The 19,015-nt window shown below is 42.0% G+C and overlaps 1 protein-coding gene across 2 annotated transcripts in view; it reads left to right on the forward strand.

Moving 5' to 3' along the window:
• Positions 1 to 376: 376 nt before the first annotated feature.
• NELL2 (neural EGFL like 2) overlaps positions 377 to 19,015 on the forward strand; it is a 135,301-nt gene continuing 116,662 nt past the window's right edge. Inside the window, exons 1-2 of one of the 2 annotated variants that reach the window (XM_058804727.1) lie at positions 377 to 829; positions 1,003 to 1,131. In XM_058804727.1, coding sequence (XP_058660710.1) covers positions 775 to 829; positions 1,003 to 1,131 — 184 coding nt within the window. In that variant the 5' untranslated portion in view covers positions 377 to 774. The remainder of the gene's footprint in view (positions 830 to 1,002; positions 1,132 to 19,015) is intronic. The other variant, XM_058804728.1, reaches the window with a different exon arrangement.

Genomic DNA, 19,015 nt, shown 5'->3' on the forward strand with positions numbered 1-19,015 from the left:
CCGGAGGCTTCACCAGACCCTGGACGGCACCACCTCGGGACGGGAACCAAACGGTGCCTTCAGCACAGGCGGCCGAGAGCTGCCGACAGGCAGGGGAGCGCCCCGAGGGTCACGGCCAGCGCCGACCGGGCGCTGCCAGCCGCGGCCTCCGGGGGCACCCGGGCCGTCCCCGCCGCTCCCCTCAAAGTTCCCGGCGGATCCCCCCACAGCGGCTCCCGCTCCCCCGGCGGACGGGGCGGCGCGGCGGCGCCTCCCCCGGCCCTGCCCAGCCCTGCCCGGCCCGGCGGAGGCGGTGGGCGGCTCCTGTGGCCGTGGCATAAACCGGCGGCCCCTCCCGCCGCTGCCGCTGTCCCCGCTGGACGGCGGGGAGGAGAGCGGCGCTGCCCTGGGAGCTGGGCGGAGGCTGCGGCTGCTCTCCAGCGGAGGGGCTCGCCTGGCGGCGGCGGGCCGGGAGCTGAGGGGTACGGGCGCGCCGCCTGCGGCTGCCGCGGCCTCGCTCGCTCGCACGGCGGCGGCGGCGGGAGGCTCCGCCGGGCTCCCCCATTGTCTGCCCGCGGGCGGAGGGCTGCGCTGCCCGCACGTCTCCCACCCTCCCTCGCCTTTGTGTGCTCCGGCCGGCGCGGGGCGGCGCGGCGCCCGCCGTGATGTGCGCTGCGGGGCGGCGCGGGGTCCGTGCCGCTCGGTGAGGCGGGGAGGGACCCAGCCCGTGCCCCGGAGGCTTTTCGCTCGCAGCAGCCGGAGCGGGGGACTATGGACTGAGCGCATCGCTGTACCATGGAGTCGGGCATCCGCTTGAGCACGCTCTGCTTTCTCCTCTGCCTGGGGCCAGGTAGGCGGATGCTGGACCCGCCGGGAGAGCGCCCGGGAGCGGGGCCGGCGGAGCTTCGCAGCGGCGATGCTCTGGCCCCTGGGCAGCCGCAGGTGCGGACAGCGGCGGAGGGGCTGGGGGGGTGCTCGGGAAGTTGCGGTGTCGGCGGGTGGGTGACGGCACTTTCTGGTCAGTTTCAGGCTTTGGCGTGGACCCCTCGCTGCAGATCGACGTGCTGTCCGAGCTACAGCTGGGAGGCTCCACGGAGGGCGTGCGCCAGGTGCCGGGGCTGCACAACGGGAGCAAAGCCTTCCTCTTCACAGGTACGGCCGCCCCGGCCGTCGGGACCCGGCGCCGCGCACGGGGCGCGTCCCCCCGGGTCCCCCCACCGCCAGAAGCTTGCTCGCTTTGAGACCTCGGGATTCCGTACCTTCCCCTCCTGCTCGCTTTTCTTCCACTCTTCTTTACCGCTCCCCTCTCATTATTTCATAAAATTTTTTCCTCTCACCCCATTTTTTTTTCTTTGACTGGTAGACGCTTAATTAAAGTACAGCAGGAACGGGGATGGCAGATGGCATGTTTGTGAGTCGTGGGGTGCGGTGATGAATAATAGCACCACCCACTCTACCGCTTTACTTGGGAAACGCTAAACATATCCTAGCTCCAGCTAAGGAAAACCTCACTGAAAGTTTTATGTGAGTCGAGCAAAATGTTGAAATGAAGTGCCCCGGAGGAGGGAGGCAGACGGCTTGAAATAAGAACAACCTTTTTTTTGCCAAAGGAAAGTGGCTCTTTGGCGCTTCTGTGACATACCCCTCCTGAGAAACAATGAATGAGTTGTGGTCTCTTTTAGTGCTTGTAATTGTTTCTTTGTTAATAGTGGGAATAGACATAAAATAGTAGTCTTCTCTCTTCCAAAAGTACATTTAGGAGTTTTATCAGAGATTATTAAAAATTATTAAGCTTTCTTATATTGTAATTTATAAAAGACTGTGAAATACCTCTCAATATCTTGTTGAATATATTGGCATTGGTTACTTTCCATACACTTGCTCATTGTCAGTGTGTTTTTGAATTACACTTTAATAACATACTGATACGTTAAATGAAGCTGGAATCAACAATATTTTTAGGAAAAAAAACAACCCAAGTCTATCTTATTTAAACAAAAATGAAGCCTAAAACTGGCCTTTAGAAGCAAGTCTCTTCTCTGAAAGATTATTAAATGCTCCTTATAATCTATGACTAAGCAAGAAGGAGTGTGGCTCAACATCTGATGAAAAACAAGCACATCTCCTCCTCAGCTTGCACTTTCAAGAGAGGGGAATTTCATTGTTGGTGTCTTGTGTCATGCCAGGAGTTTAGCTTGGATCTGAAGAGATTTCTAGTGCAACAGGCAAGAGGCTGTGTTTCACATACAGGAGAGTTATGATCTAAGGGAGATAAGATCTGGAAAGGGAATTTCTTTTTCATGTTTGCATTAATGAGATAATTTATCAGGAAGCTAATAGTTGCCAAAGGCTTTTTTTTTTTGCTTTTTTTTTTTTTTTTTTTAAGGTGACCTCTCTAGTGGTGTTCTTCCCTGGAGCTGCCAGCATGTGTCACTGTGGACATGAATGTGGAGACACATGGGCATATGCCTTGAGAAGCACTGGCACATGCTGGCTTTAAACATCTGTGATGAACTTGTGGCTGCACAGCAGAGACCTCTTGTGAAGGGGTCTGCTGCTCAGCATGGAAATGCATTTGTGTGCCAGTGGGATTGGTGTCGTGTCCTAAAATAAGTGTAATTTTTAAGGCATCGTTCTGAGTTGAAGCCCCATTGTGCTACAGTGGGTTGGGGTGAAGGAGTGGGGGGAAGTTAAAACTCACTTTGTCTTCAGTGGTTGCAGGATTTGAAGTTTGGAAGAACAAGACCTGCTGGTATATTCTCCCAGTGTCAGGACAAAAAATTACTGGGTTACTAAAGAATTACTTTTTTTCAAGTTTTTCCCTCGTTCTTTGCAATTACAAATGTACATAGTTCCCAAGTGGGTTAGCAGTTTATTTGTAACAAAAGAAGACAGGAATTTTAAATTTTCCCAGCAGCCTTTTTATTTTGTTGAGAACAATTGGAGAAATAACAAGGATGAAAACACTTGTGGCTAAATGGTGGTTGAAGTCACTCAGTGTCCCTTAGGAAGTCTTCAATGCCCTGCAGGACTGGAGATAATTTTCCCTGCTACTGCATAAGATGACTACTGATTTTCTTATAGTAAATTGGGTCCTTACTGAGCAGAGGGATTTTCATTTTTGAACTTGCATTTAGAAATAGAGAAATTTCCTTCCTTGATCAGACCACTCGGTCCACTTAGTCATTTTTGTTCTGCTCTTAGAACTGACACTTTGGGAACATTGCTGCAATGTGTGCCTCTTAATGTATGTATTTGCAGTGTGTGAATTTCAAATACGTGTGTGTGTTGCCTTGAAGTTTGGTTTGTCTGTGTGGGTTTTTCCTTATTCCAGCTGAAGCCTTAGTCCAAGACAGAAAAGATTTTGTGGGAATGATGCAAATTACTTTAAATGATCTGTGAACTTACTCTGGAAGCTCCAACTTGTGATCCATCCTTTCTTTTCCTCTTGGTTTCTTCAGATAGTGAATTTTTTCTCGTATCATATACGTATTTACAACACTTTAGTATGCTGCCTTTTGATAGACCACATTCTGTAAAGCCTTACTTTACATAAGCTTTACATTCAGAAGTCCTAAATGCTGTTCTCTATTTTAGAAGGAAATTATGAATGTGGCATGTTGAACTGCCAACAGGTAATAGACAATTAAAGATGTATGATGGGAAAATTATATATATAGTTAAAGCAGAATAGTCTCTTTAGTTTCTAGGCAAAAAGTCAGTTTTAACTGCTTAATTAGATGTAGCATCAATTTTCAATATAGGGGTTTAGCATCTGATTGGCTGTTCTGGCAAATTCTCCCTTGTCTAAGTGACTTTTCAAAAGTACTTGTATTTATAGGTCATATAAGACAGTACGCAATTACTCTTTAAACGTAATTTTAGTCTGGTACTGTCCAGTGAGATAATTTAGATTATACTCATAGTCTTGTGTCATGCCGTGACTTAGAAATAATGTTAGCCATTTGAAATCTGCTGTTACTTGGACTTTTTTTGTGTTTGTGTGTGTACTTGACTTCAGCAGCTTTAGTTGCTGAATTCTAAAGCTTTTTAGGTGTCTGGTGCTCCTTGGTTGTCATGAATGGTAACAACAGAATGCCACTGTAATCTGTGTCTAGTTAGCTGCAGGGACTTCTTTTTCTGGAAATTTGATTTGCAAAGTAATTGTAAAATGTTCCAGTGCAGCTAGTGGGAAGATACAATTATGAATAGAAAACAGGAGGAAGTCTTGAAAAATGTTAGTGTTGCTGTATGTGAACATCTGCCAGCACTTTCTAGCCAACAGCAGATATTATTATGTCAAAATATGTTGAGAGGAAAATTATTCCTCTGCTGGTCAGAGCAGCAGAAGTCAGAATATCTGTGTCACTAATGTCTCTCTGTTGGCAACTGTTTATGTAAGTCAGTGAAATTTTCAACACCTTCGTTCCTCCCTTTGCAAAACTGGGATGACACTTGGGTAAAGCCCAAACCAGATGGGTGGACTGAAGTGTAATTAATGCTGCTAAAAAGGCTTTTGGAGAAATACACGTTGTCATTCTTATAGTTCTTTTTTTGTAAGGATACCGCATTAATGTGATTTGAGGAGATAGGTGAAGATGAACGTCCAATGTAGCTACTTTCCTATGTAAATATGGAAATCATATTGCTTCAAGAGGACTTGTTGCATACGTAACTGCAGGGGAGTTTGAAGAAGCAGACAGAACCACAACAACAGAGGCTGAAGGATGAAGAAGGTTTTGCATGACTGACTCAAGTCTGTGCTAGGAGATACATGAAGTTCATGCAAGGTCCCAGTAAAGCCAGATATTTCAACTGGCAGTAGGAAATGGTGTTCTGAGACGTGACATTCTAAAGAGGGGCTGCAAGAGTAACTTGGTCTCTGACATTTCACTAGGCAATTACATTTTGTCACCCTCCCTTTAAATTCTGTATTACATGTATTTTACAGATAGAGTATTTCAGTAGTCATTCTGGGTCTCTTGTTGAGAGCAGATACTGTTCATCAGGCTTTGTCCAAAGAGAGTGTGTGTGTAGTAATGGAGACCCTTCCAACTGCCTCCAGCACCAGTGGAGAGGTAAATCAAGGGATGAGAGGCAACACAAATGAAAGCCAGGTGATGTGTAAGGACAGTATATGCCCATCAAAGGGTGTATATTCTCTTCAAAGGGAAGGCTAAAAGGTGGATAGAAGAGTGTAGTCGGATGGTTACAAACACAGAGGCATGCATTTAAGGAAAAGATAAAAAGGGCGTGTCAGTAATGAAAATGTGAGAGATTATGTATTTGGAATTTATTCAGAGGAGGGGCAGTTTTAGAGGCAAAATATGCTATATTCTGATGGGGATCAAGATGTGCTATGAAACACCAGAAAATAATTTAATCTGTCAGTAGGATGAATGAAAGGACTTGGCAGTACTGTTGTTTGAGTTGGTGCTGGCTGGCACAAAATGCTGGCAGAAAAGAAAAGCACCCCTAAACCAGGCTTCTTGGTGTAAGTGATGTGTTATCTGTTGTTGTATGAGTGGATCGTTAGTGTGTTATTTTAAAATACTAGCAAGAAAATATTATTCTATCGTATATCCCTTTGGAAAGTTCACTCTGTTTTGTCTCATGATGTCATCTCTGGACACTTACTAAATAAGGAAGCTAAAAGAAGCTTTAAAAGCAGAGATGAGTAAACTTTGTCACAGAAATAGGATTTACGTTGCCTGTGCACTTTACAACACACACTGCTTTTTCCTTGCCACCTGTCATTGAAACTGTGGGCAGATGCTTTCTTCAGGTTCCAGCTGAGCCTGCTGAAAATATTACTGTTCCCAGCTGCTCATCACTGCCCAGAAGCTAGAGGTTACTGTCCCCACAACTCCTCCAAAGCAAGAGATTATCCGAGTGTTCCCATGCCTGCTGATGGCAAAATCAGCCAGCATCAGGAGCAAACCTGGCTGACTGCAGTGACATGGATTACAGTGCTGTAAAATCCCCTTTCTCCAGCTGTATCCATCTCCCAGAGAAGTGGTAACAGACAGCTGGGAATGAGGATGTTAGTGTTGCCAACTGTCTTAGCTGACTGCAGAGTGAATACTTACTGCAGCTTTTTTTTGTCTTGCATGCAAACTGTTTTCATTCAGAAGCACTGAATCCTCAAAATGTGGGACTTCCATCACAGAGATCATCTGTAGGTAACAGACATTTTAATCAAAGTTTAATTTCAGTAGGCACTGGCATGTTTTTTTCATGTTAGAAATGCCTCATGTAAGCAATTGCTCTATGACAATGTGGTAGCCAGAAAGGTTTTGGTGTATCTGGAATAACAGCATAAGCTTTCCCTTTGCTGCCTTTCACTTCTGGAACTTTCTAAAGTCACCTCTGCACCTGTGCAAACAGTAACCATTGTGGTAGGGCACTGCCAGGACTGTGATTAATGCTGCTGGGGAGCCAGGCTGAAGGAGAGCAGGAGAGCCCTGAAAAGCTGGGCTGCCTTTGCTGGTCTGGCTGCTCCTCTGAGACATACCCTTGCTCCACAAGAACTCAACCACTTCTGGGCAGGAGGAGCAGTTGTAGCAAGAGGATGTGTTTGTGAGCTGAGCTGTCTGCTGCTTGAAAACCCCACCCAAAAAAGGAGATAGCATGTGAGGGTCCTGCATCAATTTTCCATCCTAGACCATGAATTTTAACGCATGGATAACTATGATGCACTTACCCCCACTGAATATTCATCAACATGCCCAGAGCTGGAGGCTGTGTTGCTTGTTAACTGGTTGTGCTGGTTTATTGGTAAAATAAAGAGGAAAAAGTTATGGAAGAAAGTCTTTTATGTCTTGAGCTTCTGCTTGATGCTTGTAATGGTACAGTAGAGGGTAGGGCTGAGAAATGGAAAGTGAAGAGGAACCTGAAGTATTGCAGATACAGAAACTGAGAGAAGAAAAGCTTGTAATCTCTGAATATAGTCATTAGGGCAGAGTTGACACAAATAATGTTAAGGAATGGCATAAAACTTGGCCTGTGGCATTGGGGATTGCATCTGTTTTATGCTGAAAGTTTCTAATAAATATTGTTGTTGAGAGTGTGTATTTGGCATTACTATAACAGAAGTATAAGTGTTAAGCAACAAAGTTGTTTTATGTTCAGCTCTAAAAATTGTCATTATTCATCCCAAGGAAAGGTATTTTACAAAAAGTGTTACTTTGTTGGCCTTTTTTTTTAGTTTTCTTTTGGTTTTCTACAGTGGGCTTTTTCTGGGGTGGGAAAGGTAATCATCTCAGAGATTAAATATTCCATTTAAATCCTTTGGGGTTGTTTTTTTTTGTTGTCGTTTGTTGCTTGTGGGCTTTTTTTGTTATTGTTTTGTTGTGGGTTTTTTTTATTGTTTTTGGGTTTTTTTCCTGTTTTTCATTTCTACTCTCACCTCTTTCCATGTGTCTTGATATGGGCTCTTGTCATCTTTCAGTTTGTTAAGTTCCAGCATGACTTTGGTGGCTTTGCCTGGGCTCGGTATGACAGCTAACATCTCCAGTCTCTGATACTTCAGCCTTTGGAGTGAATTAATACCTGCATTTATTTATCAACAGGGTGTGACTCAATTTAAAGCAATGTTGTGTTTTACTGTGTTCTTCTGGACTTGAGCCTGTGCTTTTCACAGCAAAGTTGTATCTGATACCTGCAATAAATTGAAGTCCCTGGGGGTCTGTTTTCTACTGGGATGATGATGAATCTCTAAAATTTTTTTAATGAGTGTCTGGTTGTTCAGGTTAATGCAAATAACCATGTATTGTTTACATATTCAGTATTGCCCCAAACGATTCATACTGACTAAGGACAGACAGAATTGCATTTGCTTCTTTGTGCCTTTACAATGAGGCCTCTTCTAGAATATTGCAAGTACAAAATCCTTGTTGAGGCTTGTATTATCTCAGAGCTCCAGCTGGCATTTTGTTGGAAAGCTGAAGATGAGTATGATGTACAGCTCTAAGGCACGTTTGGAAGGGGAATACATTACAGGGGTGTCTGTGTGGGGATGTGGGGCAGAGCCCTGGTTGGTGCTGTGAGAAGGGACCTGATGTTTGGAGGAGTGGGGCCAAAGAGCCTCTCTCCATGTTGATATCCCTGTGAGGGGCAGGCAGGTGCAGATGGCTGCTCACCTGGCAGCCTCTCTGGGCAGTGGTGTTTGCTGAAGTTAAAAGATGTGATGTTGACAGCAGGACACTTCTGTCCTGTGTGCCACAGAGAACCCAGCACATGTGCTCTGGGAGAGAGGACAGTGACCCTTCTAGGTAGCTGTCAAGTGCATCTTTCCATATTGCTGGGGGAGGAATGCATTAGCAAGATGAAGTGATGGGGGAAAATGAGGTCTTGCTACCCTTATATAATTACTTTTGCTGTGGCATAGTTCTGTAGTCACAAAGTGTGCCTGAGACTTGCAAGGTTAATTTTTTTTTTCTGGTTTCTTCCTCCACTGCAGCATGGCTCATTCTCCAGTGAGATGCCACAAAGGACAGCAGCATTTCCTACACGTCCCTTTTAGATCAATCACAATGTGTGTTTTCCCTCTACTTTTTGCTTATAAGATGTGGGAAATAGGTTTTCTACTCTCCCCTCCTCCCTAGCTTATGTTCTTCTAGTCTGTATCCTCCAGGGTATACAGGTGCTACCTTGGAAAAATAGCTCCAGGTACGGTTAACTTCACTGCTTCCACTGAGTCTTAAGGGATGTGCAGTTCATAAGTTATTTAAAACCATTGGTAAGGGCTGGAAATTTTATATAGCTGTCACGGAAAACTGTAATTCTTTGTAGTGACTCTTCCCTATATTTCGTCCCATTTGGTTTTGTGCCGAGGTGCAGATCCACTGAGCAGCTGTGTTCTCCTACCTGTGCTACTAAGGCACAGCTGAATAAGGGGTGAAAAACATTTTTTCACTGTTGGATTCTTTTTTAGTGTCCATCTGTTTTTGCCTAAACTCCTCTATATTTTGTCTCAATGTTTAAGACATGCTATATTTTTCCATCTTGCCATTGTCCAAATAATTTCCTCTCAGGAGAATCTGAGGAGAAATATAAGAAAGGATACTTTGGTTTTAAATTTTTTTTTGCCTGGACATTTTTTCCACAATAAACACCTACTATGAATGCTCACTTAGATATTTCAGATTGAAAAAAAATTCTGTAGCCATTTTCAACATGGAAGAATTCCACAGCAAAAAATTCTTATTTGTTAACGTTTTATTTGCTTTTGGTTTTTTGGTGCATGCTTTGATTTTGGGGTGTGTGTGTGATGCTGATGACTTCAGAGAGACACACAAACTTAGAACTAACTGACTTTTAGCTTGAATCATCTCATGAGTAGCTGCTCACAGTTCTGGCCTCTTGCAAGGTGCTAAAGCAATGGGCACGGTTTAAAAGAACCAGCAGACTGAGAGAGACTTCCAAAGACACAATGTTCAGGAGGCTTTTAGCAGATTAACATATTTGCTGCAGCACCAAAATTGCTATGATAGACTGTAATGTTTCCAAGGGAGCCATTACAATCAATATTGCTAGCGATCCATAACTGAGAACTCTTTTAGTGGAATTTGAGTGGCTATTTCCTTCTCTGAAAACATGGAGTATAATAACAAAAAGACCTCCAATTGTAGAGTTAGAGCATTGTTTATACTCTGTTAGAGCAATGTTTATACAATTTCCCCAGCACAAATGCTTATTTAAGTATAATTAGATGGTGGTTGCATCCACAGTGTTTATCCTAAAAGCGAAGATGACATGCACCAGCCTTGACTCTATCTGGATATCCATCACTCTCTAGATACAGCTGTGAAATGATCCAGAAGGGTTCCAAATGATATTTTCTAGTTTTGAGGTCAATAATGTGTTTTAATAGCTCCCTAAGCATGCATTTGCATATTGTGCCCCAGCTGTTCCAAAGACAGTCTTAAGATTTTCTGTAACATTAATATGCCTTGAACTTGAAATAGTCCCTAGATTTGCTCAGCTCTCATTGAAGAAAGAGGTTTGACTTGAGGAAAACTTTGTGTACCCTGTTCAGTGTTGCTCTTATTAAGAATCCTTGCACACACCATTAGCATAAGGAAAGCATATGGGAGTAAGAGATCTGGGAGGTTGAATTTTTTAAAAAAATTGCGTCTGGGTTATTGCATTCACTCTGAGTTTCTGCATTTCAGAAAAATATCAATGAAGAGAAAAACAGCAAACCTGATTATACAGTAACAAAAGGTCTGGCTTAGTAAGAAAGCTTTTGAAGAACTTGAGCATGTACAGCTTGTCCAAGAAATGACAAAAGTGTTGTATGATAAGTGTCTAGTATTAGAAGATTCTTAGTGGTTTAAAATGAAGGAATTATTTAGTATTCAAAGAGCTAGAGGTAAGAGTAATGTAATGATACTACAAATGGTGAGGATTTAAGATAAAAGAAGAGTTTCACAGTGAACTAGTTTAGATTGTGGAATAGCTGCTGAAAAGAAGCGGTGGAAATCTCCATACTTTTGGTTTTTTAGAAGATAGCCTGAAATAAAATATCTAGGAAACAGTAGCTATGCTGTAGTTATTGTACATAGTTGTCAGGTAATAGGCTAAGAAATGAGTGGATGACCCTCAAGTCTTTCTGTACTCTGGAGAATGGGAGTGTTGGTGAAATTGATCAGGATAGAGAGAGTTTTTCAAAGACACAAAGTAGCATCAAACACTTAGTACACAATTATCAAACTGGCGCCTTTGTATTCTTGTGAAACTTGTTCTGTGGTGCACTTAAATATATTTTGATGATGCTGTAAGCCTACAATAGCAAATTAGAGCCTGGAAGCATTTTGTAATTTTAACTCATCCAAGTTTATACACTGAGCATGAGTTTAAGCCTGTAGCTGATTCAGGGCTAGTGAGCACATTCACAGAAGCATGGACTCTGTTAATACCTGGTTTAAATCAGAACAACTGAAAAACCTGAACTCTGGTCTTCCCCAGCTTTCTTGAAATGTCTGGTAAAGGTTGGCTTGAGCCTTCCATGTATTTTCTACCTGTCTGCTCTGCTTACAGTTGAGTGGTGTGTATGGTATTCCTTGGTATCTCTCCTCTTTGATGTTCTCAATTCAAAATATTTTTCTTTCCTTTTTCTGGCATCAAGATAAATATCCTGTGAGTAGAGATTTTTCCAAGCATGCCAGTATGGTTGGTGGCATTGGTGTCCTACCTCTACCCTCAGGTGTGTTCTCTCTGCCCCTTCCTGTTTCTGCTAGTGCTTGCATTCTGTTTGCAGTTCAGTACAGTTCAGCCTTCTCCCCCCATCTGCTGCTCTTTGTTCAGTCTGCTGCTGGGCACCTGTGGCTAACAACAGAGGTGTTGGATGTGTTCAGATACAATTTTTTCCACTGGTGGCCTCCCTCCCCCTGCCCTGCTTGCTCTATTTTTGCTGTCAGGATACAGGTTTAAGTTTTCTGGTGCTTTTTATCTGTGTCAGGGGCTGTTGGCCATTCTCTTGTGTCAGAAGTTAATCTTTCATGCAGACTGCATGGTTGTGGTGGTCATCTACAAAATGATCTCATATTAATGCTTTCTTAAGCTGAACATTGTGTTATGTGAAAAGAAATCAGCACTTAAATTCTTAAAAGATAGATTTTTTGTTAGCTGAAGGCAGTTAACCCTAATGTGGGCAAAAACCAGTTATACTCTAGAAAGCCAGGGATGAAAGAAAATTAGGATGAGAGATCCAAATCACTGCCAAGAGGGAGAAACAGGTTCTTCATAAAGAAAAAAGGTAAACCTTCTAGGTCATCCACAAATGATTACCGTTGGGCTAGGTGATCTCAAGAATCCTTTCCAGCCTAAATGAATCTTTGAAACACTGGCGTGAGGAGTTAGGTCCTCAGGAACAGCATACTTGTCACCACAAAAGGAGGTTTTGAGAGAACATGACTGAGCAGAGAGCATGAGTAAGTCTTACTGACGCTTGCACACTGAGAAGCAAGTGAGGGGGAGACATGGTGTGTTGCTGAGAGGGGATTGGATTGCCTACACCAAGCATGATCCTAATTCAGAGGTGCTGTGGTGGGTGCTGATCTCACACAGTCTGCCATTGACACAATGTAGTTCACCACTGGAATGGGATATGTTTGAGAATTTGAGCTGCATCATAGCTTCAGAGAAAAGGGTAGGGCATGTGGTGCAGCTTGATCTACAACTAGCATAATCTGCTTGCATGATTTATTATTGCCAATAAATTTGTACTTTATTGTTGTTAATTGATTGGGCTTTGTTTACCTTTGGTAGCCTGCCTTTCATTTGGAAAAGGCTGGCAACACTATCTCCTTCTCCTTCTCCTGTCCTCCCCTTTTGCTGTGAATTGAATAGCTGTTAAAATCCTGGCCATGCTATACAATGAAAATAAAATCAGTCTTTTAGCAGTTCTCATGTGTGTCATGCCCTTATTACAGTATTAGTAGTGCTGGAAGATGATGCATTTTTTCTTCTGCTCTTCAACGTCCCAGTGTTAACAGGATTTCTTGGTGTGATCCGTTTGTTTGTTGTTAGGTCACTTTGACACAAAGTGCTCATGTGACAGTATGCAACCAAGCATAAATAGGTGCATATGCCACAGATGGCAGCTGCAAGGAAAACAAGGCAGGCCTGATTTTCTCCACAGGTTTCAAGGTGTTCTCGAAGCAGCTTCTAGAAGGCTGTTTTGTGCCTAAAGGGAGTTCATGTTTATATACACATATATATTTATAAAGCTACAGTAGCTGTAACCTTTTAAATATAAGGTACATTTTATATATATATATAATGGAATCTCCATCAAAATGAAGAAACAAAAGAAATCCCACTCTGTGCTACATCGGTGTCCTTGTTCAAACATAGTAGATTTTATAGTGGTATTGGCTGTGCAAAACCTAAACAACATAATTCTAAGTAGCAGTATGTGATTCTACTTATGAGGGAGCACGCACAAAACATCTTCAAAACTTAAAAAGGGTTTAAGAATAGTGTTGAAGTATAAGCTAGGAAAAACTGGTAATCAAAAAAGCTATTGCAACTTAAAATTGATAACCTGTAACCTATAAATCACCAGAAAGCATTACAATGATCAATAGATGGTGCAGAGCATTTTGTGCAGCACACATTTTAATTTCCTAGGAGTGGAATTTCTGTAACAAGAACAGAAGTCTTTTATCTTCATTATTTTGCTGACTTGTCAAAGGTCCCCATTGAGTAGCACCTTCTCTCCTGGTGATAGTATTTTGCCTGATGACAGTTGCTGGGAAAGAGATAGTATTTCTGGTGTACGAGGAACAGAAGTTATCTGTATCATGTATGCTTTTAAAAATTCCTGATAGTACTTTTGTATGTGTGCTCCTTCCCTGTGTGTTGATCTATGCATTTCTAAAATTCCTTTCAGAAGTGTTCAGGAGAGCATATTCTCATTCTCTGTGGCAATTTGATAGGAGTCGTTTATTAACAATCCAGTGTGGCAGGATCTGTATTGCTTGTTAGCAAATCAGCTGTTTCAGCCTCCTGTGCTAAGAATACAGACTTCTAATCTGGAGTCCTGTTTGTTCAAAGTTCTGGTTTGCCTGCAATTAGATTTTTTATCCTGTCATTTGCAAAAGGTTTGAAAAACTGGCAGAAATATGCTATTGCAGATACAGTCACTAGAACCTGTTCTATAACTATTTATCCTTTATTTACTTTTTGCCTGCTGAGTCCAAAAGTCATGAAATCCTTGTTCATGGACGTGACATTTTTGGAAGAGCATGCCTGACTTTTTGTGGTGCAGCTGGGCTGTTTTACATTACAGGAAATTATTCCCATTTGTAATCCTGGTGCAGATTCCCTCTTTGCTGAAGGGACAACAGCCCAAGGAAAGATGTCTAAGTGTCTTAGCATGTGCAGGTAGAGACTAAGATGGAGAGCCATGGTACTGAATCCATTGCCGAACGATTCGGTCCCATCTGACTTGCCTTGCTTTCTAGAAGCAGCTGGTTGGTATAAGCTCTGAGGCTTAACCCAGCCACTAGTATAATCACCCCCAAACTTGTTTTGTATCATCTCTTGCTTCTAGGATGCTTCTAGGCAGATTTCAGTGGTAATATTGTCAGTTCACAGGGAATATATATTATATTATGGCTGTTGTTTTCCACAGGCAGTCATGGATTTGCAAAGTCTATCCTAGTTGTCCTGATTCAACCCCAGTTGTCCAGGCTCTCAGTACCTTTCCCTCCTCTTGTCCCACAGTGGATTTGTTCTCAGCTGTGCCAAAATGACTTTAAACATCAAAGTATGTAGCATATAGGTGAGCCAGAGTTTTGTCCAGGTGTGATGTGATATGATTACTGTTTTTGAAGGACATAAGTATGAACAGCCAATGTAATTGGGGTAAAAATGTGTTCAGAAACAGGTCTTGTGGTTTTCAGTGTCATGCCATTGTGGCTTGTAGGACTTTGCATATGGTTTGAGCTGGAGGAAAGCTCTTGCTGGATGACACACCAAAGCTGTAGCTGACATTCAGAACAGAGGAAGCTACAAAGCAAAGGCATTTGGAACCTCCCCAAAAGCTGCAAGAACAAACTGTGACATTTTCCCCCTTGTTTTTATTTGATTTAATGATTTGGCTTCAAGTCAGTTTTTGTTTTGATTGTTTCGTTTCAGCTGAAGAGCATTTTGCCCTCTTCCTTTTCTCCTTCTCACCTACTGCATTTCTATCTGCATGCATCCTTGCTGAAGCATTTCTTTAGTGGAAATAAGAAGCCAGAAATGCCACACCATGGGAGTGTCAAAACTACAAGGGCAGTTTGTGGGCTATGTCCCTAAACAATCTGTGGGGTATCCCAAGGTCCTGATCATGCCACTTGGGAAAGTAATTACTAGAGTCCTTGTTCCTGGCATTTGTGAGTGTTTGTTCTAGGGAGACCAGGTTGGATTGAGTTTATGGGGGGCACTTGGGTGCACAGAGGTCTGGATGTACCTGGCTGTATCCTGACGTACGTTTTGATTGTAGTCCTAAGAGTTCCCCCAGGTTTGGGAGCTGGGCAGTGCTCCTGGCCCTGCAGTGTAGGCACACCCTTTGGGAATGGCCCCAGTGGGAGTCTTACAGGGTTGGTGTTTACCCTGTACCTTGTAGTCTTTTAAACTTAGCTGAAACTGCAACACCTTCCCCCAGACTCTTGCAGGGCTCCTTGCTGCAGCCTTGGAGAATCCGACTCAGATTCATGTAGGTTTGGAAAACTACAGCTGCTTTTTTTGCTGTTCTCTCTAAAACAACTGGGAATCTTTGAGAAGGGAATAGAAAAATTTATAGCTAAAGTAGTTCAAAATGTTTTATGAGCTGATCTTATATATCAGTTTAAATAGCAAAACAACCAGCCTTTCTACTGAAGAATTTAATGCATATCACATCTAGCAAGGCTTTAGTCTAATAAAGGTTGTTTTACTTCTTTGTATCTTCATTTTTCATTAGAGGAATGCAACTCCTGAATTTGAATGCACTGTGTTCCCCTTAAAATCCTGCTGTTCTGTCAGCCTTGTGAAGATTTTGCTATTGGATTGGCTTTGAATGCTGCCCGGTTGGCTGGATGCAGCCTAGTTTATATTTGTTATCTAAATAAAATAACCATATAAAGTAAACAGTTGCCCTTTGAAGGCTGTGTGAAATCCCTAGTTACAAAAATATTAACCAAAAATTTGAATATGGGAACGTGACAGGATGGGAGTATATGCTTGTGACACTCATCCCTCCTAGTGTAGGAAATTCAAACAAAATTGAGCCAATTATATTTTTCAGCCTCATTTTAGCCTTCAGCCCTCCTTCTCATAAGCCACTAGAATGTAATTTGGATAGTTCAGCAGAGCTACAGTCAGATGCAGAATTGATTTATAGATGCTGCTATTAGAAGATGATTATGTGCACATAAAGCAAACTGTGGAGCTCAATTAGTTAGAATGCCTCCTTCAAAGACTATTCTGCAGGAATTTGTTTTATAATTCAGTTCATACTGTATGTGTACTTTTTAGATGCTCTTCAAAAATTTGAGAGCACTCCCTTTACTAGGAAAAGGTACTTATTCCATTTAATAACTGTTTTCTTTTATTGTGGTCTGGAAATGAATGGTAGTCAATGGCTTGTGGTTTAGTATGATTTAGTATGTTGCTGGTGCTGTGTATGGAAATTTTCTTGCTTACTGCCCATAACTTGTTGGTGGTGACTTCCAGCACCTTTTTTTTTTGTTTTGTTTTGGTTTGGGTTTTTTTGTGCTGTGGATTTTTTTTTAATTTTTTTTTTTTTTTTTTTTGTGAGGAGACATGGCTGGATCAGTTAAGACTGGATCAGTTGCCTGTAATAGTTCCTCATAAGTTTTTATGAATGCAGTTGTCACCACAGGGAAGATGAGAGCATGGCTGCAGTGGGTAAAACTGCTTCTTTCTCCACTACCTGTTTGAACTGGTGGAAGTCCTTTGGACTTGTGGAGCAAGTCCTGGTTAAAGTTACTTGCTGTCTTTGGTAAAGTGCAGTGATTATTATCTCATGACCATGACTGAAATGACACTGTCTGCTCTTGACACCTCCAGGAGATGCTGGTGTGATGTTGGTGTTTGCTGCAGAGCTCTGATTGCAGATTGCCTCTGAGGGGGGAAATGCATCCTAAAAGTGGGGGCTTCAGGGAGCACAGGCAGCTGCTGAGCTTGTCTTCTGAAGGGCTGAGTTCCTGCAGGTCTTGTGGTCAGTGGTTCTCCTCACTGGGCTTTCAGGCTGCTTTGAAATGTTGACTCTTAAAGGATCTAGCCTGAACAAGGAGTGAGACATGCTTTGAGTTTGGATTTTTTGTTTCTTTAATTGTCACTTTCATGTTTCTGTAAGTTAAAGATGGAGTGATGACACTAGTGATTTGTGAATTGTGGTCAAACCAAACACACACAATATTCTAGGAAAATAAACCCAAAATATACATGTTGTGGTTAGTGACAAATTTCTCATTCAAACTAATAATTCTCTCCTTATTTTTGCACTCTTAAGTTGAAAAAAAATATGCCTCTGGTTTTGTGTACTAGAAATGTTTGCAGTATGAGGTTTTTAGGTAACTATTGAAAAACTGGAAATTATTGACTAAGATATACCAGTTTGATTTTTCCAAGCTATTATGGAAGAAGCCCCGTTCCAGTGAAGTATTTTTGTTGGGTCTTATACTGATTACTAGGAGACAGATATCAAGAAGAAGCCTGAAGCAATATTTATTGAGCACAGCTGGTGATCTATCAAGCGCCTACTGCTAGTGTTCAAAGGCAATTGGAAGGAGGGATTTGCACTCTTGTGTTAGTGTGAAAAGAATGGATCTGACAGATCAAGGACCTTTCAGTCATCTTGCTTTTAAGAAATCCACATGGTGCCTGCCCTGAGCAAAGAATGTTGTGCTTCATAAGAGTAGTAATAATTCAAAAGGCTGTGTAGCTTTTTTGAGCAGCAAGTATAATCTGACCTATTTGCAATACCAAAGCTGAATGGCCATGTGTTTTGGCAGTGTAACATAACACTCCAGCAGTTAGTGTGATGGTAACCTTAGTGTTTAGGCAGCCAGCATGATGCAATGAGGTCTTGCTACTGTTGTCTGTATGCAAGAAGGTTATCTGAGGTCACAATGGACGATTATAGGGTACCCAGATAAGGTTTTATACAATAAAGGATGGAAAATTCTCATCCACTGTAGTGATCAGGTAATGATTCAGGGTGACATGAAGATACCTCATAAATTATTCCTGCCTTGTAGGTGTTGTGGCAGCTTGGTTTCCCCTGCCTCTCACACAGCAATGAGGACTGGGGTGGTTCTGGAGAGATCCATGTGATGGTGAAGGTTTGTTTCCTTGCTAGAACACAGGCCAGCTGTAGTGCCGTGTTTGCATCCCAATAGCTCCAGTTAGAATAAAAGGGCCTGAGGGAGGGGCAATAGTTATAAATCTATGGACTGGCCTTCTTTAAGGGTAGGGGTGTTAAGCATATACTTTTTCGTCAGTTGCTTATGAGAATATCATAGGAATTTGGTAGAAATTAACTTCTTCCCTTTTTTTTCTTTCTTTTGGGTTCCCCTTTGTGTAAAACAAATGAAATTCAGCTGGGTGTGACACTGTTCAGGAGCTTGGTTAGGACTTCACAGTTGCACAGGTTGTTGCATTTCCTGAACAGATATTTAAATATTCCTGATCCATAAGCCACAATGAACTGTTTCTGTTAATGGAGACCAGCATCTTCATGGGTCCAGCTTAAAGAGTAAAACTGTTTTTAGAATAGTGTAAGCTGAAAGTGGTGTACTTGAGAGCTCAGCTCCAGTGCTGCCGAAGAAAATCACCAGTTCTGTTGCTGTCCACTCTTGACAGCTATTCCTGAGTTAGTGTCCCAAGTAGACCAGAATGGTCAAATTGCTGTGACAAGAAGCTTGTGGACTGATTTAGTTCTTACACAGTTGATTACACATGCTAATGAATTGATTTTGTGCATTAAAAATGTATATTTTTTTTTCTGGTATAATGTATTCTGGAGATTGGGAATTATTTTTCTAGCATTTGACATCTTATTTGTAAATTATCTCTTTAGAGGTTTTAAGCTTGGACTTTTTTTATTTTCTATGCATGTTATGTGCAAATTCAGCAGAAATATTGCATCTGTCTAGGCTTTGTGTGGGTTTTTAAAAGTCTTTGTTAGAGTAGTGGCACATGTATACAATAAATGTTCATTACATCTTGTGCAAGAAGCAGCAGGAAAATGCCACCCAAATGGAGCAAATAATTAGTGATAAAATATTTTATAATTTGGTGAATTTTTAAACTATTACTTAAAGCTGAGTAAATTTTGTTGTTTTTTTTTTTAAATTAATTTATTTATTTTTATATTTATGCTATTAGGCATAATATCTTTTAGAAGTCATTAAAAAGTTGCTCAGGTCACATGTCAGGGTTTAGGCTCATGTCTGGTGTTGTCACTGTGCTTCACTGCTAGTAAGCTCAAACTTTGGATGGGATATTAAAGGTACCATCTGCCACCCCTGGAGAA

This window comes from Ammospiza caudacuta, chromosome 5 (genome assembly GCF_027887145.1).
Source record: "Ammospiza caudacuta isolate bAmmCau1 chromosome 5, bAmmCau1.pri, whole genome shotgun sequence".
NCBI lineage: Eukaryota > Metazoa > Chordata > Aves > Passeriformes > Passerellidae > Ammospiza > Ammospiza caudacuta.